Source organism: Talpa europaea (assembly GCF_964194135.1).
Source record: "Talpa europaea genome assembly, chromosome: 15".
Taxonomy (NCBI): Eukaryota; Metazoa; Chordata; class Mammalia; order Eulipotyphla; family Talpidae; genus Talpa; species Talpa europaea.
Genome location: NC_140083.1, coordinates 29,120,069 through 29,147,377, shown reverse-complemented (window position 1 = coordinate 29,147,377; position 27,309 = coordinate 29,120,069). Strand labels below are relative to the sequence as shown.

Here is a 27,309-nt window from a genome sequence, read left to right as displayed (position 1 = left end):
CTGCTTTGACAGTTGCACAGAGGGACTTTTCCTTTGGTTTTGCTCTTTTTTTTTTTTTTTAATTTTCAGTGCTTATACTTAGACTGCTGTAGTGAAAAGGAAAAGGAAAACTAGGAGCTCTTTAATCCTAGAGAACGAGCTTTGTAGCAGTTACCTTCAAGAAAAGCATATTCCCCTAAGGAGTATTTAATATTACATAGACAATGACTCACTGAAGGGAGAGAGAGAGAATGAAAATTCGAGCCAGCAAGAAACAAAGATACTTAACTTAAAAGATGAAGGGAAGTTTTGCCTCTTCCTGAAGGTTATATTATTAGTTTTTTTTTTAGTATCAAAAAGACTGCTAGTTTTATTTAAAGTATTCGTGTTCTAGAAATACTAAAGTTGGAGTCTACCAGTCTGAGGTTAGAAGCATTTTTTTTTTTGGCAGCAGAAGATACTTTTATAGAAGCCATGCCTGTACTTGGGGTTTCCTCAAAACTGAGGCAGCCAGCTGTTGGGTCAAAGCCTGTTCACACTGCTCTTCCGATACCAAATCTTGGCACTACTGGGTCGCAGCACTATTCTTCAAGACCTTTGGAACTTACTGAAAGAGAGAGCTCAATGCTTTCTTGTCAGTTTACATTAAAATCAACCTGTGAATTTGGAGAGAAGAAAGCCCTCCAAGGAAAAGCTAAGGAGACAGAAGACAGCAAGGTTAGTCACTGGGAATTACCTGCAGACTTATAAAGCTAAAATGCAAATTTCTTCCTAGGTACAATATAAAGCATGTTGTGAAATGGGAATTAATAGAGGAATACTGGTACAAGAAAGTATATTTTTAACTAATAAGCTGAATATTTAGCCTATGTCTAACTATAGTTGCAAAAGTCTTGAACATAATTGTTTAAAGAGACATGTTACCACTTATTACTATTACTTATTACTGATCACTTATTACTACTATTGATGAAGTACCTACTTAGTCCTAGATATTACTCTATTGCTGATAATCATAACTTATCATGCATACAAGAAAAGGGGAGCCTATTTCTCATGCATATTACAATATAAAATATTTATTTGTAAAAATTCATGCAGACCCTCTCTTTTCTCTAAATGCCATTTTCATTTTAAATACTTTTTGTTTGAATATTTATAGCTAGACTGCTTAATTCATTGCAATTTGAAAGAAAAAAGATACTATTTTCCTTGATACTGTGCGTTTGTCTGGATTTTCACTTGTAAATTGAAACCCTACTGTTTTACTTATTACTGACGTCTTTTCAGTCATTTATTTTATGACATTTGTGAGCTGTAGCTCATAGCTTTTGGTTTCTAAGCCATACTACAATCATTTTCTCCAGATGCTAAGGGCTAGCATACCCCAGTAGTTGATGAAGTTCACGAGGATTCAGTTGTAGCTTAGAAAACATGACTTTTTAATGCAGCAATAACTATGATGTGAAGCTTTCCAAGTTATAGTTCTCACCTCTGGCTTCTTAAGGAATAATTTGATTTTGCCCTACCACCCTATTTAAAAATAATTTAAAAATAATCTAATTTTAAAAATTCATCTAGGTAAACTCAACTAGGTAAAAAGAATGCCATCCCTTTAGTCTGTTATGCCTATTCCATTCATCTTCACCTGCTCAAATCCTCTAAGGTGCAATCCAAATGCAACTTTTTTTAAAAAGGCTTTGCTAGGCAGCCTTTTCCCTTTTCTCTTTTGTGATTTTTCATCTATAGAAAGCCTTACAATGTTACTTACATTGTGCATTTTAATTATGTGGATTAATTCTTCCTGTTATCCCCACTAAATTGAAAATATTTAGAAGATAGAGCCTTATTTTGTGCAATAGCTTCATCTGAATTCTTTATGTGTGATAATTAAATAGTAATTGAATGGATTTAAACATGAGTGAGTCAATGAATGAACTTACAGTTACTCTGAGAATTAGTTAAATTCATTTGTCTCTTTGGATCATTTATCTAAAAAACATGGGGTTAGGAATGAGTGCTTTTATAAAGTGCATATAGCTCTAAATTATATTATTCCTGTTGTTTTTTAAGAAAGCATTGTTTACATAAGAAAAGTCTGTTAAAAATAATTAATTATATGGGCTTAGGGTCTTCAGTCCAGTGTAAGGAATTATTAACAAAGGGATAAAATATTTAACTTAGTGAAAATAATTAAAAGTGAATGTCATACAATCTGGCCTAATGGTCTTTGTATATACAAAGACTTTTCTGGATTAGATGGAAAAAATAGATAGGATAGCTGTTTTCTGTCTGCTGACCATGGTTGTCCTTTCTACAGGCTTAGTCAAATATCCTGTTTGCTAGCTGGCATTGGCTTAAGATTTGCCCTCTATAAATAGTGTTTTCAAGAGAATTCTGGTTGATTCCTTTGGTTAGCAAACATAGCAATCACATATCTGATATTCCAATAAGACTCTGTGATAAACAATGTTGTTTTTATAGCCATGTTTTTACCATGCCACTTAGCAGATTAAAACCTTTTTCAAACAAATGTAAAGAATGTCCATTCAGCATGTTACAATTTTTCTAAATACTAAAAATGTTATGCTTAATTTTTTGTAAACCGTTGAAAAATAGAACTAATGAAAATAGCAAAAAATGATCAGGTTGTATTAGAGAGAATCAGATTGGCCACACATAATAGAAACTCAACAATAGCATAAACACGATAGGAGTTTATTTCTTTTTCATGTAAAAGATGTCTGGCAGTTAGTAGTCTGTGGCCGATAGGGTGACTTCATGAAGTTGTCCGGGAACCAAGCTCACTGATTTGCCCACCATCATCAGTTTGTGGCATCCATCCCTCAGTCTTGAGTGGATAATAGAGTTCTACTCAATTAAAAAGACACATCCTGTTTATTAAGGATTCTTCCATATCCCTTTGGCCTGTTTATATTTCTAAGGTCCTATCTAGCTGCAATGGATACTGGAAAATGTAGTGTTTATTCTAGGTCAGCCATGTACCCAGCTAAAAATTATGGGTTTTATTTTGAAGCAAAACAAGACCATGGATAGTGCCCACAATAGATGACTGTCATTAAGAAACATTTATGTGGAGTGCTCTGCTAGTCCTCGCACCAACAGCCTGATGGTCTGGTTAGAGAGAACAAACTTACATCTTACAATGTCAGAAATGTGTCTTCGATTCAATACTTACTTTTCCTGTTCTTGTTTTTGATTAGTGTTAATGCCATCATAGCTGTCATTTAATCCTCAGCTCTTATTCTAATATCTGATAAGAAGCATGCCTATCTCACATTCCACAGTATTTTAGAAGTTAGAGATTTCATTTTTGTATTACAGATTGAACTTACTACTTTATATACATTCTCATGTTCTGACCCTTGTTTTCTATCAATTATTACAGTAATTCCAGATTGCTCTCCTCTCCTCCTGTGACTATGCACTACATTAATCCAAAATAGTCATCATCCTGCTTAAGCAAAAAACTTTAGTTTTCATGTTTTATGATTTTTTCTTTCAGGCATTCCAGATTCAGTTGTTGTTACCTCCTCTTTTTCTATCATAGCTCCATTTAGTTACTCTATTCTCCATTTCTTTCTTGGGTGTCCCACATCCTTACACTGCTTAGTCTCACTGTCCTTTAACAAATAAATAATATTAGTCCCAGATCCCATGTCACATACATTTGAAAGCTCTACAAGCTATCTCTTGTTATAATTTCTTTTCTTCATTTTTCTAATGTCACTCCTCATAAGGATTGATTTTTCCATTCTTCCTGGGCATTCACCCAAATGAGGAAGAAAGTGACCTTGCTTTGGAACTTAAGAACCTGGAGATTAAGGTTAAGGAAGAAGGTTTGACTTTGTCAAGGCTCAGTAAATAACATACAATTAAGCATTAGACAGCCTCATTTAGGAAAGTTCCTTGGCCATATCTACCACCGAAAACTCCCTCCTTGGACTTCAGTTTTTAGCCCCAGAAATCATTTCAACATACTCTGCCACCTCTCTTTTACCTTGATTCTCATTTCTAACTTCTTTTCAATCTTGGCCTACTTCTTCCCTTTGGATTGCTTGTACCAACTCAAGATTTTTTTCACATTATTATAAAAAATAACTTTTTGCTCACCTACCTTGTATTTTATTTTAAAGATTTATTTATTTATACCAGTGCTGGGGTACAGGCCAGAGTCATGGGAGGGTGAGAGGATTCACCAGAGACCGAGCAGGGAGCAGAACAGGCAGATGGACCGAAAATACTGCTGACAGGAGCAATGGGCGAGATAGGAGAGGTCTGCCACGCCATGTGGGTATCTCCCTGGCCGGCCAGGAATTGAACCTGTGCTGCAGAGGCTGTGGACAGCTTCACAGTGCTGCACTCAACCCGCTGCACCACTGGGGAGGCCCTACCTTGTATTTTATAGGAATTTTCTTATTTTATTCTAGTGACATTTCAAAGAAGTCATTATTATCCATATTTATAGAGAAATAAACTAAGGTTTAGAAAGACTGGAATCCCCTCAGAAGATTAGACGTGCCAAAATCCTGAGTTTGAACAGGTTTGGCTCTACAAATCTTTGCTTGTCTATGATGGTACAGTTTTTCTTCATGATATAATTGGAATATTTTTCCTAGGTGAACCCTATCCTCCAAATCTCACTAATGCATTCTTTAAAAACTCGGTTAAAAATTTAAAGCAAAAAAAGAAAACTTATCATGGAGGTCTTAAGGGAGAGAAATTTACTTACATCTTACATCTGAGAAGATCTAGAGAATTCTTGAAAGAGTAGAGAAATTAACGTATGTGGTAGTATAGACATTTGTTTGATTTTCTTACTGACTTGACTAGTTGTAAGGACAGTGACAGTAGAGCTTATTTTCTACAGTTCCATCTACATATTGCTAGCTCTAATCCTTTAAAAATAGAAGATTCTCAAAAGCGTTATGTAAATTGGACATTTTTAAGAAACAAATTACAATATCTACAAGCAAATGTTTTATATGAGTAGGATACTTTTGTAAGATTTTAGGACTGAGGGAAATCCTTTTTAGATGGGGAAATCAGAAAAGATTTTCTCAGGTAGTTGTAATTTAATGGGCAGATAGAACTGAAGTATAGATAAGAAAACCCTGTATCATAAACGGTATTGTAAACCAATGGTACTTCAATAAAAAATGTTATTGTAAAAAATATCCTTTTGAGGAGTGGATTGTGAAGAAAAAAACCTAGTGAGTAACTCATTATAATTTGCATAGACTTTTTTATGGAAAGCAGAAGATTTGGGTCAGATCCTAGAGAGGCAGTCTTCATTAGGCCAACATTGGGAACAACTCTTATACAAAATAATACTGACAGTGATATTTAGGAGAAATAGCAAAGAAGAATTAGCATTACCTAGTTTATTAAAGCTTGCTGTATGCCAGGTACTGGGTCAAGCATTGCCTGGAGTATTCCATCCAGCTCTCACGATAGCCTGTGCTATAGGTATGTTATTATCCCATTTTACAGGTAAAGAAACTGAGATTGAGAGAGGTTGTGTTTACCAGTATTACAGTGCTAGAATGTGGTAGAATAGGAATTCAAACCATAGGTGTGTGGCTCCAGAAGATATTATTCTTAACCAATAAACAACAGTGCACTAATGAAAACTTGTGCTAGTGTCAGGGGAGAGAAGGGCTATTGGTTGACTTGATTTCTATATAAACCAGTAAAGTTTAATATTTAATGAGCATTGCTAGTGAATTGCAAATAAATCATTGTTTGTACCCTAGTGCCTAGAATTATCAAGAGAAGACAATTAAGTTGACACATGATCTCTACTGAATTGTCCGAATAATAGAAATAAATAAAAGAAACCCCATGATAGAAATAGAGCAGCAGATGTCAATAGAGTAAATGACTGGATCTGGCCTCCAGCTGTTTCCTTCTTGGAGAAGATGCTTGATTGTTGAGGACTGTTGACACTGCTGTTGGCTTGCTCACATGGTAGCACTTCCAGAGCTGGCTGGGTTTACAGCTGCATAGGTCAGCACTCAGGTCCCTAGTTGATTCCGGTTTCTTTGCCTGTTTCTGCTGTGCTTGCACATTTAGTTATTTATATTTAAAGAAACATAATTACTTATTTTTTCATTGTAGCTCATGCTCCAACTTTCACAATTAAATTGCTAATGGTCCTTTTAATTGGACTTGCCCTTGTAGTAGAAATGGTATGAAGAATGTTGTCATGATACTTGAATTTTAGTATTTTGTCTCCTAACAGCCTAACAGAAGGCTCAGTTTTTTATTATCCTATATTTTTTCCAATTCACCAGAGACAGAGTAGGGAACAGAACAGGCAGATCTACTGAAATAAACTGCTGAGGGGAGCTGTGGGCGTCACAGGAGAGTTCTACTGCACCATGTGGGTTACTCCCTGACCGGCTGGGGATTGAACTCATGCTGCAGTGGCTGGCAATAGCTTGATAACTCTGTCTTTAACCCACCAGAGAGGCCATGTGTGGCAACCTTATACTGTTGCCTGTCATTTAATTTGCGTTATGTACAGTCTTTAAAGACTTATATCTCATGTTTTAAACTATGAAATTACTAAAAATGTGGGTATACATTATATGTGAATAAATACAAATCTTAGTTTGTTCCATTCTATTATCACAGATGCCTTCCTTTTCTTCAATGAAAAAAGTCACTAAATATATTATTTATGGATACAGAATCAGTAGGCATGCCATTCATTTTTAAGCAGAATAATTGCTCTATGATTGATATTTATGATTGATTTTATTTATTATTGATATTGATTGATTGATATTTATTTATTATTGATATTGATATTTATAACTTCTTCAAAAGTTATCCTCAATCTTAACCTTAAAATATTCTCTGATATAGTTAAAAGAATATCAAATAAGGAGACCAAAGATATAGATTAAACTTCTGTTGGAACCTGAAAGGATTAGTCAATTAAGCTTTTTGAATTTTTTTTTTTTTTAATACAAGCACTCTGTACAGTCAGAAGCGCAGGAGAGTGAGAGAATTCACCAGAGCCAGAGTGGAGAGCAGAACAGGCAGACTGACGAGGTACACTGCTGAGGGGAGCAGCAGGCGGCAAGAGAGGCCTGCGTGCCATGTGGGACCCTCGCCAGTGGCTGGGGATCGAACTGGCGCTGCATAGGCTGCGGGCAGCTTTGCAGCCCAGCACTCAACCATTGCGCCTCCAGGGGAAGCCCTCTACTAATTTTTAAATAATAATAATAATAATAATTGTTTTATAATAATAGCAATTTTTTAATATTTTTTTCACCATGCTGCACTTTTTCACTCCATCTTTCTAACTTTGCAGATATATTTCCTGAAACAGTAAATAGTGTTCTTACCACTATCCCTATCTTTGCACTTACTTCACTTTTCTTAATCTCTGATTTTTATTCTTTTTTCCTAGACATTACCAATGGCTTTTGAAAATACATCTCTTTGTACTTTGCATTTTCCCTCTTGTCTTCATGCCGTTTGAAGTATTTTACTTCTGCCGATCACAGTTTTCTTTTTGGTATGTTCTAATATTTACTTGCAAAGTGACCTTTGCAAATTAAGTAAGTCCCAATTTTTCACCTATAAAATGTATACAGTGATAAAAACTACCTTATAAAAAATTAGTGAAAAGCGTGATAATACATATAATCTGTTTGCCAGCAGAGTCTAGAACACAGTTGGTGACCAACACTTATTTCCATTATTTTCTAATATTATAGAAATACCTTATAGGCTAGTGCCAATTATAATATTAAGAATTTTAGTAGAACATAGGAGGCAGTGATTAATTCTTCATATATGGTGAAGGTAATATTTCAACCATGTTCTCAAGCATGAAGTTAATTTAATTACATACCTATGGGAGAGAAGAACATTTTAGAAAAAATATCACCTAAGTGGGAAATACCATCCTATATTTAGAAAACTATGGTTTATCTAATTCTAGGATTTAGGATGTAAGCAAGAGGGATTATTTTAGTTGAGGCAGTGGAAAGTTGAGCATTAAATGTCCAGTAAGAAGTTTGGACTTCTCTGTAGAGACATGGGTAGGATGTCAAAATGACATGACTAGTCTGTTTTTAGAAAGATGGTGATGAATTCAACATGGAAAGATCTAGTACCTCAGTGAGGAGAAGATAAAAACACAAGAGAAGGAGAATGTGATGGGTGAAATTTGGATTAAAATATCAATACCAAAGTCAAGAGCTATAAGAAAAGGATTACTCTAATAAAATTAGCTATACATATTTATATTAATTATTAATAGTCCACACAATTATAGGTCTTCAAGTATAAATATATTATTTTCTGAACAAAAACTTCAGTTGGAAATGATGGCTTGTGAATTTGGTAGCAAGTAGCCATCAAACTGATGATAATTACTAATACTCTTTGAATAACTGTATTGTACATTCTATGGATGTTATGCACTATGTTATTATTCCAATTAAACATATGTAAAAACTGAGTTGAGGCTGGTGCTAAGGTAGAGTTGGAATTCCAATCTGTTTATTTGATTCCCATGGTCTTACTTTCTCTGTCTCTCTCCCTTTCTGTCTCTCACAGTGGTTTATAGAGCAGTCAAAATCAGTATTGCTCTCGTCTCTCTTTGAGGAGACTGAGTCACACAATAAGAAAACAAAGTAAACCATGGATTCTTGCCAGGTGTGCTGAATTAATTATTGACAAGTTGCACTTTGAATTCTTCCTTTCCTCAAAACCCCCACTGTTGCTCCAATTTTGCTGTAAGAAATGCTTTTCTTTGGATTCCTAGTCACTGGGGCCAATAGAGAAATACAATATCTGTGGGAGAGTTCATTAATTGGATACATGGCAGAATTTCCCCACTGTTCCCTGTAAATGGAATGATTTATTAAAAAAGTGTTGCAATTCTGCCTGGAGAGAGGACAGTGGCAAAAAAAAAAACCACCCAAAAACACAAAAAGCCACAACATGAAGCAACTTCCATGACAGGAAACAAACAAACAAGCAAGCAAACACAACAGGAACCCTTTTGGCTGTATTTTGATGTCGTAAAGAACCCTTTTTGTAAAACTGAAAACTTGGGGTGGGCAGGTTCACAAGTTTCCATTATGAAATGTGTTAGAGTAAATTTTGTAAGTAGAATGGCACTGTGTTAATTAAGGTAATGTTAACTTCAGTAACAGAGAAACTCATGGTCTCAATGGCTTAACAACAGTAGAGGTTTATTTTTACTCTTTTTGATGTTCCATATAGTCAGGGGTTCACAAACTATGGTCCATAGTTCAAATCTGGGTTGACCCCCAATTTTATTAAGGTTTTTTTTGAAACAAAGCTATAATGTTGGTATGTGTGTTATCTATGGCTGCTTTTGTGCTATAAAAGCAGAATGAAATAGGTCCAACAGAGATTATATGACCTGCAAAACTGAGATATTTACTGCCTGGCCTTTACCAGAAAAAACTTGCTAACACATGCATATACACATGGTAAATAGGGAAACCGAATTCCTTTCAACTTGTGGTCCCATCATTTAGCCAGTCTTCAGTCAAAAAGAGAAAATGGAGATCCTAAGAGGTTTAGTAATTCTGTGTATCACTTCCACTAATCCTGTGTCAGAACTCAATCATATGATGATACCTTATTGCAAGAAAGGTTTGTAAATGCAGGCTAGCTGTGTGCCCAGAAATAAAAGGAAATGGTTTGGTAAATTATTAGCCAGCCTTTAGTCAGACACAGATTGCCTGATTAGTCAGATGCTCAAGTTTATGCAGTAATTACCCTTATTAAAATATTTTAAGGTGCCCAGAAGTGTCTTCCAGATTGTCAATAAGTTGCTCTAAGTTAAACTGTTGTGTTTTTAAAAGTGAAATATTTAAGTGGAGGACCATGATACACTCAAGTTACAAAATATACAGAAAGGGAATATCATGTAATAATCCAGCATTTAAAATAACATCCTAGGCCAGTCTAGACCAAAGTATCAAGTGAAAAACAACACTGAATTGTTACAACTCCTCAGGCTGCCTCCCATCTTCTGATCTTGTTAACCACCTTCAGTTTTTCCTGTTTCAACCCGCTGCTTCAAACTTACATCCTGAAAGCAACTTTCTTTTGTTCCAGTGCCCTTGTTTCTGCTTGCTTCTTTAATTTTTTACTTTCCCTCTCTTGCTGGACCTGAAAACTCATCTTCAGATCTGGCAACTAGAGAGGTCAAAGCAATGTAAGATCTGAATTCTAGCCATATTTTAAGAATCTACAGATGTCTCCATAAGATGCTGTACACCTGAAACTTACAATATTATAAATAAATTTTTCTTCAATAAAATTTTTAAAAAGACAAAAAGAATCAGAGTGGAGTCAAGCATCACACTGCTGGCTTCTAGATGTTGTCAAATGGGTGACTAATAGTGTGAGGGAGTGTCTGTTCTCTTGGCCTGGAGACACTGTCCTTTTCCTCTCTGTCCGCACATTGTAAATTGACTCCCGAAGGGGACCTAGGTGGAAATGTGTGACTGGGTCATTGACAAGCCCACCAATAGTATTGAAAGAAGCAACTCATTTTGGAATCATTTCAGAACCCTGTAAGCAAATATAAAGAAAGAAAGCCCTTTTTAAAACTTGCATGGCAAGTTTCTAAATGAGTTAATTTTGACTTACTGTGGCTTTAGGACTATTGCTACACAGGTTTCTACTTCTCTTTGACAGTGTTTACTGGTTTACTTTAGCTTGGATTAATTTAAATTGTTTATTTTTCATCTCTTAAAACATAGACAGGTTATATATTTTTCTTTATTGCCCCTGATTGCTTACATTTTAAATATGATATTGCAAGATTTTTTGGACAATTTGTTGAATTTCTACCGAGTGATATTTTTGCCAGAAACATTTATGTTATTATTTTGACCTATATATTTTTTGGATTCTGTTTTACATTTCCTTTCTCTTCAGCCCATCTGCTTTTTATAGCTATTTCTTCCTTCCTTTGGCTGGTTTTTGATATCCACATTTGTGTGTTGCCTACTTCCATTCGACACAAGGTTTATCATCTCCAACAATATGTTCTCTCTGCTCTTTTCCTTTGATTCAAGCTAGACCTATTGTGTTCTAAAAGAAGGCTGTTATTTCACAAATATAAATGCTTCCTATTGCTACTTCTGGGTCTACATCATGGATCCTGGGTAGCTTTTCTTGTCTTTTTAATCATTCATCTAGTCAATTAGTCCATCATCAAATATTTATTGCATAAGTCAAAGTGGGTATATATTTATGTATGTGTACATGTTATAGCATATTTGAAAATTGATATGTTTTATGAAAAATATACTTGTAGTATCTGAGGTTCTTCTTAGGAATTCCTGTTCATTCTCTTCTGGCAACATTAAATTACCTAGAAATATAAGAAACAATGATGCAAATTATAAGAAACAATTGATGCAAATTTTCAATATTCGTACATTTGAGGCATGCTTGTTTACTTTGAAGAGATTTGCCTCTTCTATGTTGTGACAATTAAAAATGTCTCTACACATTATCTTTGGTAGGGCGAAGGGCAGAAATTGTTCCCAGTTTACAACTGCTGACTTAGATTTCAAAACATAGGCAATTAAACTGGAATTACAGGAATAAAAGTATAAGAGAAGAGAATAAATTTAAAGAAATGACTAGCATTTGTGCTATTATATTCTGTTTGGGAACAAGAGGTCATCTACAGGTTTGGCTCTGAACTTTCAAGCTGCTGGCACACAGGGATGTTTTCATCACTGCCCAAGTGTAAACTAATATTTGTTCAGAAGAGGCACATCCTTCATTCTGGGTGTGCAAGAAATATTTCTCGGGAGCATTTGTAGAGACAATACTGTAACAGGGTAATCCCCAAGGAAAGGGGAAGTTCCAGGTTCCCTGCCCTACCAAGAAAGGGTGGAGCTGGGCAGAAAGAAGCTAGAGAGGACTTGGAGAAGGAAAGAAAAAGAGCAAGAAGACCTGGAGGAGGCACATGGAGCAGAGAGACATGTGAAGAAGCTGTTCTTGCTTCTCGGCATTGGACTTTGACCAGGAACTTGGGAGACATGGAAGGAGACACTTGAAAGAGACAGAGACATGGGTGAGAGTCCTGCGGGGATGCTGACAATGGCAGCCTTTATCATGACTTGGGTTCTGATTTTGCTCTTTTCCTTCTTGACTTGCCTAACCCCTGCTGCCCCATTCCTTCATTTCCCTACCAGAAGGTATCTTACACTTGTGACAAGCTTTGGGGCCTCAGCAGTCCTGCTGTGAGCCAACCCCCTTTGGCTGGGCATTCACCCATGAGATGATGGGTAACTTTGTGTGCTTGAATTTGCAAACTGTATTCTTTCTTTTTCTTCACTTTATCACACATTAATTGTATTAAAGTTCCTTTCCATTGAATGTCCTATGCACTTGAGTATGTTTGTCTTGATGTGGTGAATGGCAAAACCCAGTTAGGTCTGTGAGTCCTAGGGGACCCCTCCTCCTGCACTGTAGCAATACTATATAATATAAGTAACAGTTTTCTCAATAACATGATTATTTTAGGTTTTACTTATTATTTTCTCCCCTTATCCCTGGCACCTATATGGAGCAATTAAAAAATAAAGATGCATAGAAGACCAACTGTACTAGTTTTCCTGGGACTGTCCTGAATTAAGCAATGAAGCTGTTGTTTTAGAAGCCTCTCAGCCCAGGGCATGTTGGGATGGCTGATTGCCTGAATTCTGAGTGAAATTTTCTTGTTTTTCTCTTTAAGTATGCTCTGTTATTTTTCAAATTATCTTACTATTAATTCTAATTTTGTAGTTGAAAAATGTATGAAATTATTTATCAATTTTAAATATTCCCAATATTCCCTTATTTAATTAGGGATTCATGCCAGATCCTATCAGTTGTCTATTCAGAGTTATAAGAACATATCCTTTATTTAATAGCAATTATTCAAATTAGAAGTAATTTATGGAGGTTTAGTTATTCAAAAAAGGATGATTTTTTTTTACAGCATTCAGATATTTACATCTGCTCCTTTCCTATTCATACCACTTTAGACATATTGTTGGCAAATGAATGTCTTGCTGTTTCCTGTTGTGTGAAAGGCTTACAAGTTGTCCCTAAAAAAACACAGTTTAGTTCCCCAAGTTCATCAGGGCCCGAGGAATCTTGTGATATCTTGAGGTACTATAGAGAGTTTGTTTTCTCTACATCTTTAGAAACAACACACAAAGAACAGGACTTTCATTTTATTTCAACAGCATACTTCTCCATAAGACAGACAGGATGTGGTCTGGGAGAAAGTCCACACTTTAACAATAGACCATTGACAGAATGTTTGGGGAATACAAGAGGAAGAGAGCTTCTGTCTACACCCAAAATTATCAGAGACATTTATGTTTGTGAGAATCTTTGGTTTCAGAAATATGTTTTTTAAAGCCACCCATTTTCCCGCCCCTATTTTTATTGGATGAGGAAAATTGCCTTCAAGATAACAGAGCACTTTAAGTTCAGGGAAGAGGCATTGTGTCACATTTTGTCTATTTATTCCAGGCAGAAAATTAATTCCCTCAGCCACTGAACTCATTTTGTTTTACTCTTATATATGGTCCATGTGGGTCAAGTTAAGAGAACTGAAAGTCAAGAAGAAAAATCAAACTGAAAGATAATTCAGCAGGAAAGAGATTGTTTTAGACAGAATGGCCCATTTGTTCATCCTATCTGCAGGTCATCTGCATGAAATAGGAGAAAATGTGCTACACAGAGTGTAGGCGTCACAAGCACTGATATATCCCTTATCCCTGAAGCCTTCGTCAAAGAGTAAATCAATTTCATGTTTTAAGGAATTCCCAAGAAATCTTCGACATCTTATCCTCTGTGTTCATTCTGCTGCTTTTGTAGCATGTTGCACCTCCAAAAGGAAGTTCCCATATTTGCTACCATATCACGATGTTGACTTGTATGCACATATCCTGTTGGTGCAGCTGTCACTGAGTTGAAAGGAGCTTTTGAGTTAGTCCCAATGTCTTCCTTGTCTTTTTACTCTTTGCAAATGTAGTTGTATAAACCTTTTGTTTAAATGTCTTAGCACCTGAATTATCTGGTGCATGTCTCGCTGCTCTCCAAAGGACTTGGCAGTGAGTACTTCCTGTTGTGTAGAAGAGGCTTTCATTTACTGGTGATCTGTAAAACCATAACATGAATGGTCAGGATAGCAAAAACGGCCTGTAGATGAAAATAGTCAAACTCCAGAGCTCTTTCTTGATGCAGAAGAAAGTGCCCCAAAGACCAGATGGGAATTAGGATGAATAAGACATAGTCAAGGTGCAGGTCTTTTACTCTCCATCAGAAAACAACACTTGGATTTCCTGGCAATGTAATTATGTAATGACTGTGGTTTCATTCTCTAAACTGTGTCTCAGACAGGGAGGAAGAAGGAACCAACTGGATTGTGTAACTTTATAAATAGAAACAGCCACGTTAAAATAACAAGACTGCTCTGAGTTAAGCGGGTGAATTTTGCTACTAGCTGCAAAACTAGGCCACTGAATGAATGTAAGGTCCATCCTGTGGAGTAATTTCTCAGGTTTGCCCAAGAATGCTTGATGGGAAAAATCAGTGAGAAGTTCTTACTCTCCTTCCATTTTGTTCCAAGTGTGTTAGTCCCAATAAATCAAAACCTTTTCTCTGCTGGAAATAGTAAAGCTGGAGACATACAGAAACTTTGTCCTCCACTACAAATAATGAATAATGAGTCCATACCATTTTTAATACAGCACATAATTTACTGCACACTTGGAACGGTTTATCCTGGCAGTGGCAAAAAGGATAAAGAGGTACCCACCTTATTATCTATGGACAAAATGTGTTCTACAGTTGCCATATGTTCTGGAACGCCAGAGGATTTAAATTTCATAGCTGCTCTTTATTTAAGAGGCAGAACCCAGGTAAATAGAGAGAAATCTCCTTAATAAAGACCAGAAATATCAGTCTTCTCAGCATGATTACATTCAATTTGATATGTATTCCAAAAGAGAGATTGTGCTATGTTTGCCAGTTAGCTGAGGTTTAGAGATCATGTGTTTTGATCGCTTGGAGATGAATATGTAATTGTAGTGTTTTCTATGATTTCTATGACCATAAAAGTGATACTAGTTCTTCCTGGATACTGTTGACGAATTAATCTTTCCTAGCACAGCCATAATCTTAGCAATCATTCAAGGTTCTCCCTATCTGATTGAAATAAATTTTTTCATTTAAGCTGTTACTTTAAGGAAAAGCTTATCTAATTCATATTTATGTCCTCTGAGATCCTTCACACAATTTTTTGCATGCAGTGGGTATTTAAATATGTTTGTTATATAAATAAATAATAATCACTTTTGCAATTTTATTCCTTTAATTCATTATTTTTGTCTATTTTTCAGTAAGAGCTATATCCTAGACCCTACTCCTGAATGTTTATATATAAATACTGGTCTTTTGCAATTTTGGTTTATTTCTGCCATTTCAGTGATGAAAGGGCAAAATCTTCATAATTTTGGTTAGGGTATGATATACTGGTTCATCTTGAGCTAATCTACTCAATTCAGTGGTGGTCTCAGATTTCTCTATATCTGTCTCATGCAGACTATTATTAGTTGGAGAAATAATAGAAGAGCTAACACAAGAATCCCCTTTTTAATTTTTTTTTAATTTTTAAACAATATTTGCTTCTCCCCACCCCATCAGATTGATTCCCCATAGAATTTCCTTCCCCAAGGCACCCGTGTACCATCTGGAGTCTCTTTTTTGTACACTGGTAAAATTAGACTCAGCAAAATTGAATGTATTATACAAAAATTATAAAATCATCTCAAAAAGTGAATATAAAACTCATGACTTATGTGTCTCATCTGTTGGTAACTAGTAGTCTGCTAACAAACCTGTTTAGGAAGGTGAATATGATTTTAGCATATACTCCAAGACTCATGTTTAAAGAAAAAATCAGTGAGAGCTTCTTTCCCCTCCTCTATTGTACTTTAAGTATTTTAGTCCAAATAAGCCAAACGCTCATAGAAAATCAGCCACAGCTTTGAGCTAGAGAATCAGTAAAGAGATGGAATATGTTCAAGTCGTATTCCAGCACCTGAAACTGTTGGTCGTCCTTGAGTTTCTTGTCAGCTGGAACATACCTGGTGAGATCACAATATCCATGCACTGTTGCCAAGATCGGTTTATGGATGTTGATAGAGTTTTCCTTGTCTAGAAAGATGTACAATCTGTGTCTTCCTTTAAGTAACCTCAAGTCCATTGTAGTGTAGTAAATTCAGCCCAGTGCACTGTAATTTAGATGTTTTACTTAAAGGCTTTTCAGACACACTGCTTTTCCGATGTCCAAGATTATGTAAGTTGATGTTTTCTAGAGTATGTCTCTTCTTTTTTCTCAAAGATTCATTCCTACTAATCATGGTAGAGAAAAAGATTGATGAGAATGGGAGATACCCAAATTACACTCCATTGTTTGTTTGCTTGCTTAAGAAAACCTTGGAGTGAATGTTTAGTAACTGGACAGTCAAATTTTTTGGCAGTGCTGGTTTGACTTTCTCCATGAGGTTTCTATCCTTTCTTCTCATTTATAAAATGATGTCTTTGGATGATGGATACTGTGTTTAGGGATATTAGTGTGTCCTCTGGGTATAAGGGATAAGAGAGGATGGCTGGTTTGCTTGTTATCTGGATCCTTACTCTTCTGTGCTGTGATAGGCTCATACAGCCTCATAACTTGTTATTCTGTGCAATTTTCTGGTGAGACTTGGGATTTGGATATGCACTCCCACTACTGGAAACCATTGCCCAAATGCTGCATCTGCTTTATCCTAATATCAGTTTTCACTGGATACATAGCCCTTTCTGCATTTGGCATACCCTAATGGGTTACAAAGAAAAGTCTAAGATTCATGCTTATCAGGAATGTTATCTCAAGTTCTATGTACATTAGCATGTTCTCAAATCATTTTTCCCTCTACTGTGGCTATTCAATATTGGCAAGAGTGATCCTACATCATGACCTTCCCAGGTAGCACATGGCTGTAGGACAGAAGTCCTCTTAACTTTTACCCTGATCTTCAGCCTATCTGGAATTTATACTTACCCAACTGTCAATCCTGGCCTTATTCCCAGGTAAGGAGGCTCGATATTCCATATTGGATACAGTGGTGTCTTATCTTAGATATACCCATTTGCATCTCCTTCCTTCCTTCCTGCTATTTGAACCTTGATTTATTTTCACCATCACAATCAGCTTCTCTGAGAATATTTCCCACATCCTCTACATTGTTTGAAAAGTACAACTCTAGACTCTTGTTCTTATGGTTTTTCATTTGGTAAGTGAAGAGATGCTTTTGCAATCTAGAGAATTTTTTGTGCTCAATATATCCTGATTTTCAAGATTATTTTGACCATATAGACTTTAAAAATATTTCACATAAAGTTGACCAGTGAGGTTTTTTTTTTTTTTTTTTATCAGAGTCAGAATTCTGTCTTCTTGAAATATTGCCATTGTTTTAATTGCTGGAGGAACCAGAGGTCAGTACACAAATAGAAAAAACAAGGACAAAAAATGTTATTTTACTCTCTCAAAATATACTCCTTTCTTAAAAAAATATGAAAAAATGTATTTGCTGTAATGTATAAATTCATGTATTTTTTCCTAGAATGTTTAAATCATTTTCCAATATGTCTTCAATGTCTATTATATAACTCATGGTTATCATTTTTTTGTTCAGTAAAAAAAAAAAAATTGTCAGACTCTGTTGGAGGTGTTCACATGCATGCTTATTTAGGCTTCATATATGCTACTATTTTTAAATTTTATTTTATATATTTTTTGCATCATTTTTTCAGTTTTGCACAATGTATGCATTTTCATCTTGGTTATATTCCCCATACAATTCCCACCTCCCTTATTTTGACCTCCTCCCTCCTCTCTTCTCACCGCCCCCTAACACCCACCCCCCGTAGTGTGTCTCCGGTTTATAGTTGCTTGTTGATTTTGATTTTTACTTTATTATAATTAGTCCCTTATTTAGGTTTTCTAAATTCCTGCTATGAGTGAGACCATCCGGTATTTTTCTTTTTCTTTCTGACTTATTTCTCTGAGCATGACATGATCCAGCAACTCCATGCCTAGGTATTTACCCAAAGGACACAGACTCATTAATTCAAAAGGGCACCTGCACCCCTATGTTTATAGCAGCACTATTTATAATAGCTAAACTATGGAAACAATACAAATGCCCAAAAATAGATGACTGGATCAAGAAGATGTGGTACATATACACAATGGAATATTACTCAGCCATCAAAAAAGATAAACTCACGCAATTTGCGGCAACATGGATGTAGCTGGAAGGGATCATATATGCTACTATTAACACCACTTTACAGTAAGTAAGCAAAACATAAAGAAACGAAGTGATATGAGTAAGGTGCCCCAGCTACTACACTGATATAATTCAGTGGAAATGTAAGAACTATTACTACAGTAGCAAGAGTTGAGTAGCAACTTCATCTGAGATACCAAACCATAAAAAGAAATGATGACTAATTGGAATTATAAAGTGATTTTTAAAAATATAGATAGATGTAGTTGTTTATTACAGAGTCAGATGTGACAGTGGAGTAACTGATCATGATAGCAATTTATGTTTTAAAAATGTCTATTATAATTAAAAAGCACATTGCTTATCATTCATTATAAATTTGTGAAAAGTGCTTAGTGAAAATTTATCATGCTAGCAAACTGTGAAAATTCTGAGCTTATGTTCCAAGAGGACTGTAACTTTTCCACTTGGGACTCTTGAGGACCCTGTGTAAATAAGCCAGAGCTGTCCCACTGAACAATAAATGGCACATGACCCAGGGCTCCAACCAACAGTTAACTAATACCACATATGTGAGTGTGTTAGTGTCTATACCCAACTGAATCTAGCCCAAATCATGCAAAGAACCACTCAACAGAGCTTAGCCCAAATTGTCAACCAACAGTATCATGAGTTGAAAAAATGTGCTTGTTTTAATTCATTAAATTTTAAAATGTATTCTTCTATGAATTTTGTGATAATATTATCTTCAATATATATTTTTAGATTTTATCCTGGGCCTCCCTGTTGGCCTACGGGTTAAGTCTCAGCTTTATCACTTCTACGGCCTTAGTTCGATCCCCGGCCAGGGAGCCAACCCTCATGGCGCAGCAGACCTTTCTGTCTCGCCTGCTACTCCTCTCAGCAGTGTATTTCAATCGATCTGCTGTTCTTCTCTCTACTCTGTCTCTGGTGAATCCTCTCACACCCTTCACCTCTGGCCTACATCTCAGTTCTTCTACACAAAAATAAATAAATTTTTTTAAAAAATAGATTTTTTTTCCTTCCAGTGCTGTATAGTAAAAAGGAGCACTGTTTAATTGTCTTTATCAATATATCTTCTATTTTTTAATGTATTCTTATTCTCATAACATGTAGTTTTTAAGTCAGTATAAATTTTTTTTTTTTTTTTTTTTTGTGAAGTAATAACAACAGGGTGCAATTTGGGAGGAAATACCGATAAAGTGCTCATTAATTCTGAATGCTGGCTGTTGGTCCCTAGAATTCTCACACAGAGGACTCACCAGGTTTTGTTACCTTTGCTCTAAAAAGTAAATATACATATTGGAAATTGAGACTTCTTTGAATTAAAACTATATTCAGCTATCTCATTTTGAAATTAAAATTTTTAACTTCAAAAATAATTTTAAAATCTTTGCAAAAAAGTTTCTAATGGAATTTCCAAAGGTTTTGAATTGATGTAGTAAAATGATAAAAAAACATTCTCACTAAAAAGTTGTTATGTAATACTTGGGAATATACAACAATAAAACATTAAAATGTTTTAAGAGGCAAAGTACCATTGTCATTCATATCACTTTTCTAAGCAACAATAAATATTTGAAGGGAATGGCTTTTTAAAAAATTCCTCAGACATTTTGGAAATAAGCATTTTAAAATTTGAAAGGTTTTGTATTGAGAATAAGAGATGATATATTTTCTGAAAATAAGCTTTACAGATCTTGAATGGTGCTAAATTTTTAGAATTAGTTTGGATGATGACAGAATGAGAATAATTAAATTCTAATTGGTTAGACTTAATTTAACATTGTCAAATATTTAAAACTTCTGGTTTTGCATTGAATAAACCTTTAATATTTAAAAACAAACGAATTCATTTTGATAATCTGAAAATGAGATATCAACCAGGGGAAATTAATATATATGTTACTGATAAATTTGTAGAGGAATTTAAGCATAGAAGTTGGAACCAGATACTTTTTTTTTTCTTTTTAAATAGAGGCATGCTTTTATTTATTTATTTGTTTGTTTGTTTTGTTTATACATGCACTGGGCACAGTCAGAAGCGCGGGAGGGTGAGAGAATTCACCAGAGCCAGAGCTGGGAGCAGAGCAGGCAGAAGGACCGAAGTACACTGCTGAGGGGAGCAGCGGGCGGCAGGAGGGGTCTGCGCGCCATGTGGGACCCTCCTCCAGTGGCCGGGGAGCAGCCGGGGATCGAACCGGCGCTGCAGAGGCTGCGGGCAGCTTCGCAACCCATCGCTCAACCGCTGCGCCACCGGGGAGGCCCATGGAACCAGATACTTTTACATACATATTCTAGTGTTGGCACTTACTGAGGAAGTAACATTGAATGAACTATTAACCTCTCTGAGTACATTTTCTTTATATGTAAAACAGAAAGTCTAATATGTCCTTTATCGAGTTAAGGGATATGTGCCTAGAATAAAATGAAGTTGGTTTCAATTTTCTTTGAAATCATATGATAATGATAATTATGGAATTTTTGCTTATTTGCTTTATTCTTAGTGGTAATGGTTGCATGGAACAAGAAGTTCTACTGACAGGTTTCAAAAATATTCCAAGTCTCATCTGTTTAGCAACTACAATCAAAATGTAATCGATTCCATTTCTTTCAAGTATTCAGCAATACTTGTAGTGGTGAATATTAAAATATTTGGTTTTTAACAGTTCCCTTTCTCTGAATTTTAAGCCAATATCTTTAGTTATATTTGACATTTCTTACTTTTTTTAAGAACTAGAAAAAAGAAGATTTTGGAGTATGTCTTTTTGAAAAAATAAATACTCAGATATAAATATTCAAATATATCTTGAATCTGGAGATAATGAAAATTTGGTGTAAATAACCATCTACCAAACTCTTATATTTACAACACGATAGTGTTGACTGTTTTGAGGACCTAAGTTGTTTTGTAGGTGTTATCTTTTTAGTATCTTTCTAAGGTCAAAGATTAAATCAGTAGAAAGAATAGTCACATTAGCTACCAAATACTATTCTTTCAATTTGCCAAGATAAAAAAACCACTTTTGCTCTTGAGAAAAAAAATACAATTTGTATTTATTTCACGGACTTAGGATTTTCAAGGGGTCTCTTCTATAGAAGAGTTCCAAAGGAGTTAGGAATCTGGCCTGTGATTTTTACTTTTGGCAGTGGCTTCTGAAATAAAACACAATAGCTTATAATATTTCAAAAAGTTATCCATCATCCACATTGTAAAGTACATTGCAGTGTTTTAAGCTCTGGAGTATGATTTGAAAAGTTCACTATTCATGGGAGGTGGAAAACATGAAAAGAAAATGAAAATGGGAGACAGGAGGTTTAGGGAGATTGAGTTCCATGAGGATGAAGAATTTGACTCAAAATACATATGTTTCAGGAAATGTTTTGTGAGGGCTGTGTTGTTAATTAAGATTTCCAAAGTTTCCGTTATACCTCAGCTTCTCACTAAGTATATTGCACATAGCCACCATGTTGATCTTAATATCTAAACTCCAGCTGTTTACATACACAATTTTAATTGAAATTTACCAGAATTGGTGAGAAAGCAGCTCTGTTGAAGACAGATTTGGAACTCACAACCATATTTTGTTACCACTATCTCATTGTGGTTTTTCACACTGTGGGAATTTAACTTCCAGAACTAAGGGACCCTCTCCATTTTCATTTTAGTCTGACCACTTTTCTTCAGGGAAAGCAAAGGCTCACAAATCAACGTTTTTCTCATGTTAAGCCCCACAAATATATTAAAAGGACAATCTTGATACATAACCATGCTTATCTTTATAACAGTAACTGCTCTACCAAAACTCAAACCAATGCAAATAAAATCTTGTAAAATCTCATTAAGTATATACCATTTACAGTACTTAGCAGAGGAGAAGTTGCCTTCAGTAATTCTTTTATGGTTTCTTACTGAGAGAGAGAGAGAAATTTATTTAACCAAACTTAAGATCATAAGCCTTTGTTATTGGTTAACTGGCATGACAACTTGGCAGGTATTTTTCTAATTTATTTCCATTATAACTACACAAACTGTAGACTCATACTCTATTTTTAAATTAGTAGATTATCTTATTCGCAATATAATTTCAGTCACCTAATCAAAGAAGTAGAAGTCACTTTCATAACTGATTTGTCTGAATAATTTTTAAAAAGAGGATAGTGAAATTTCAATTTAATTGTGATTTTCTTTAAAAAATCTTAGCATATTTTATTATATTCATAAATATAAATTAATTTTTGGTATTTAGTTATGTTTCCAAGTTGCCATTTTAGAGACTGTATTATAAGGCTTTGGAAACTATTCTTGCAAAGGTTTCTCAGTAACAGTCTAACATATAACTTCAATCTTAAATTTATTCAGTTTTGTCTAAGACAAATATATACTCCCTTGAGATATGGCTTTTGGACTCTGAGCAAAGGTTTTATGGCAGAGTGAGTGATTTTTCAGGCTTAAGGAAAATCAGAAATGTCTGTCTTGGAAGAATAGTTTTTTGGGTGATAGTAAAGACTAAATTGATACCCTTTTTGCCGTCTCTTTCTCCTTTTCAAGAACATACTTAAGATGATTTTGCCCTGAATTTGAACCCTGGGACTCCTCATGTTCTTATATTTTTCATTTCCATCTTTTGTTCACAGTCATTGTTTTAACTGTTTTATACTCAATTCCATTTCATCATAAGTTAAATCAACTTCTGCTAATAAAGAACATTTACAGCAAGTCCCTATTCATTAGAAAGAACATTAACTGATAATGAATTAGATTTAGGGTATGTTAAGGGAAGAGAAGAGTGCAGAATGTGGTGGGAAGTAGATTTCATTTTTGTAATAAAATACAAAGTAAATGTGTATGTATTATGTACATATGCATCTATTTATGTATATAAATCAGGTCTGGAGGATATATAAGATTATGGTGACAGAGATTCCCCCTAGGGAGGAAACGGTATCTGAGAGACTGAGGGATTCCTGATAGAAGTGAACTTATTTTACATATATATTCACACATATATACAATTTATATATGAAAAGTATACACATAAACATAAGTATATACACACACATGCATGCAGAACTTATGTACACAAGTATAAAAGATAAAACTTGTGTATATATATACATGAATGTGCATATATAAAAGTATGTGCTTATATAAAAGTATGCATATAAATATATATACACAAATATTTATACACTTTGCATTTGAAAAAAATTTATTATGTACCTTATTTAAAAAATAAAGAAATTTCTACTAAAAAGTTGCTGAAATTTAAATAATAACTGGTATAATAGTTTTCATATTTGATTTAGAAATAGCCATTTCCAAAGCAGTATTATACCAAAACACTCATGAGTTTCCAAACCAAAAATGCTCATTTATTTGTTTTTGTACTTTTATTTATATTTGCATTTAAATTTCTAGAAGTATTATTTCAATATTTCTCTTTGCTTAAATGATCTCTAGGCATAGGGCATAAATTGGATTTTTTTAATAAAGTATTATTGCTTTGGTATTGAAATACATTGGCATTATCTTATTTGAATAAAATATCATACTCCCGTCTATATTTGACATTTAAATAGATTGAAGTTAGTTTTTACTGTCAAAATATTAGATGCAGATGTGAACGCCTCAAGTCAGGTTTAAAATTTTAAATAGAGCTCCATATGGATTTAAAACCAAATGAAAAGGGTTGCTGGCAAGGTTTCATACAATTTTGAATAGCAGTGAACTTAGCATTTCAGTAATTCTTCGTCAAGCTGTTTTAATTGGCCTATAAAAGGGAAATAAAGGACTTAGGGATCAAAACGATACTTCACAGAGTGACTAAACTTGATCATTTTAGTCTGAATTATTTGGCTATACTCTGATATAGTCATTTGATATTTGCTTGTCTGTGAAAAAATGACAGTCATTTAAAACATGGTATTGGAAAATCCCACTTATTCCTTTCTTTATCATGGAACATATTTGTCCCGAGCACTTGACACCCTAACTGTGGCTTTCTCCTATCTAGTAGAGGTATGATTAGTTAGCAACTGATTGCAAAGCCATATAGTTGCTTGCTATTTACAAGGTTATAGTTAATTAAAATATTTACTATTTTAAAGAAGAGAAACTATCTCTTCTTTTTTTTTCCCCTTCTGTGTTGTGAAGATAATTATATGCATCTGTCTGCATAAAACTCTCTTACTTAGCCAAGCCCAAACATAAATTGTGTGTATGTGTTTGCATGTGTTTGTGCAGTCTTTCTATTATCATATGGTATAGGTCTTGGTTAGAGAGGGCAGTACATAATGGAATAAATTAATGTCATTTGCCTTCTGGTCAAGGGCTAAGAAATCTACAGTAGGGTTCTAGTGAAACCAGTTTGTATGTCTCAGGAATTTATTAAATAATACTTCAACATGACAAGTAGAGTTTCAGGCTGCATCATGAGAAACTAAAGCAGGCAGTTAGATAACAAATGAAATACGGTTGCTGAATCCTCTGGACATGTGCATCCTGCCATATAAACAATAGGATGCATAAGTATTATCTTCTGCCCAGATACCATAGAAACCCATTTGGTTTTAAATTGTTGAGATCAGAAAGGGGGTATATCACAGACAAAACACCCCAAATTTTAGAGGAGTCAATAAAGAAGCTTCCTGAGATCTTTATTTTCCTGAAATTACTTTAATATTCTATTTTCTGTCATATGTTTAAAGCCCATTATTATAAAAGTAAAGTTCATTCTTTTAAGTCATTAGACAAATACAGTCCCTCTCTTCCCAAGCTACTATTAATGTGATAAATATGAAGTACAAGTCACTCATTTTTGTTGACTGATGTCAATAGTTTTTATCTAAAGTCGCCTTCCTGGTGGTGCAAGGGGTTGAGTCTCAGACTATGAAGCTATTCGCAGCCACTGCAGCATAAGTTCGATCCCTGGCTAGGGAGCTGACCCACGTGGTGCAGAGACCTTTTCTGTCTCGCCTGCTTCTCCCCTTAATAGTGTATTTCAGTTGATCTCCCTGTTCTGTTTCCCACTCTGTCTCTGGTGAATTCTCTCACTCCCACACCTCTGGCCTGTACCCCATTTCTTGTATTCATAAATAAATAAATCTTTAAAAAATAAAGCACCTTTAAAATACACAATCAAAGGTGAAGAAGGAATTCTATACACAAAGACTTTTCTGTCTTCTCATTTCTGACATGTTTTAATTTTCCAGTAGATAAAACTGCTGATTTTTATTTTAAATAATAGACAAATACAGCTCTTCTGAGATTTCTGCAGATGTGGGATAAACATGAAAATGAATTATATTTCTGTTCATGGGTCTTTTGAGGAGTAATGAATAAAGTTACAGTATATTATTTTTTATATCATTAAAAAATGTTTTAAATACTTTTAAGTGTGTAGAAAAGAACAGTTCATCAGTTGTCCCTGAAGTGCCTTTTGTCTAAAGGAAAATTTGGTGTGACATTTTAATTATATAAAGTTTAACAACAAAGAAAATGAGGAACCTTACCTTTTTTGAATCAGTTCTGCTTGTCAACAAGATGAATTTGTTTTACGTTTTGTAATGCCAAAGGAGTTTGGGGGGAAGAGAAGAGAAACTTGGAGCATCATCTAAAGCTGATGTTGAATCCATTATATCCAGACTGTGAATATAATTTGAATGTTTATTTTGGCTTGATAGTCTACTTTGAGATAAAATGAAAAGAGAAAATATTTATGGCATTAATAATCCTTCATATAATCCTTTCTACTAAGGTCCAACAAATAGAACAAGCAAGTGATAACAAAAAAAATATTTTAAAACAGCAACATCAATATTCTCATTTTGTTTGAATTCATCAAAAGAATAAAGTGTTGGGGGGAATCTCAAAGACAGTATCATTTCATTGGTAGTGATATGTGACCTTTTTTTAAACATTATTTTGATTAATGAAAAGCTTATCAAATGTCTCCATAGTAATCAGGCAGAAATTTTTTTGGATGAAGCAATTATTTATTTTAGGACTTGAATGGGGACAGGATGAAGGAGGATACTGTCACACTCAATTTCAGATCACAGGACATTCATCTTCCTTTTAACTCTCCTCTTAAAGAAAAAGAGCTAAAGTATTCCAATTCTTTATTCCTATCATATTAAGCACTGCATATCACTATTCTGAATTCCTTTTCTTCTTAATGAAAACTTTTTTGCCAGTGATTGGATAAATTGTATGCAAATACTTAAGGAATTGACATCTTGAACATCTTTCTTAAATTATTTGCAGCTGCTCATACCAAATACAACAGGTTTATATTTATAATGGAAGGACTTGGTGTGCCAACTGTCCAAACACTAGAGAAATGAAATGTAAAGTGTAAACAAATAACAGTTCTGCTAAAGATAGGTAGATGAGAATACATACTTGTTTGACAAGGTTAACTTTTTACTTATTTATTTAAGGATTGTTAAGATGAATCATCTATATTTAAAGTCATAGAAGTTAAATTCTCTTCAGCAGATGTCAGGATATGTGTTGGGAAGATACTGTGATTACCGGTTAAACTTTCACGAAGCACCTACCTATATTTGCCACTTTGTATTTCCTTATTTGTAGTCACTCTTGGTGGACAACATTTTGAAGTCTTCATAATTTTTTCAACTGTTTTTCTAAGATAACTGTTTAAGTTGTTCTGTTGTATCTTTTAGTAAAATATTTTAAACCGATAAGAACAAATCTACACTTGATCTTAGCTAAAGGGTGAGATATAATAACAGGGCATTTTAAAAAATCTGTTGACTTGGGTCATACCATGTCTAAAACACTGAATTTTCTTTTTATATGATCCCTTGCATTCATTGATATACATGTGTAAGGGAGTCATTCTGCTAGCAGTATTCGTAATAGTTTTTAAAGTATCCGTTTGCATGAAAAAGTTTACAT

At 34.6% G+C, this 27,309-nt stretch overlaps 1 protein-coding gene across 3 annotated transcripts in view; it reads left to right on the top strand.

The window, feature by feature from the left end:
* Positions 1-453: 453 nt before the first annotated feature.
* The window catches only part of NAV3 (neuron navigator 3), a gene marked incomplete at both ends in the record, with an annotated part of 285,289 nt that continues 258,433 nt past the window's right edge, over positions 454-27,309 (top strand). For all 3 annotated transcript variants that reach the window (XM_084254829.1, XM_084254828.1, XM_084254827.1), the window contains one exon: positions 454-696. In XM_084254829.1, the coding sequence (XP_084110955.1) occupies positions 454-696 (243 nt within the window). The remainder of the gene's footprint in view (positions 697-27,309) is intronic.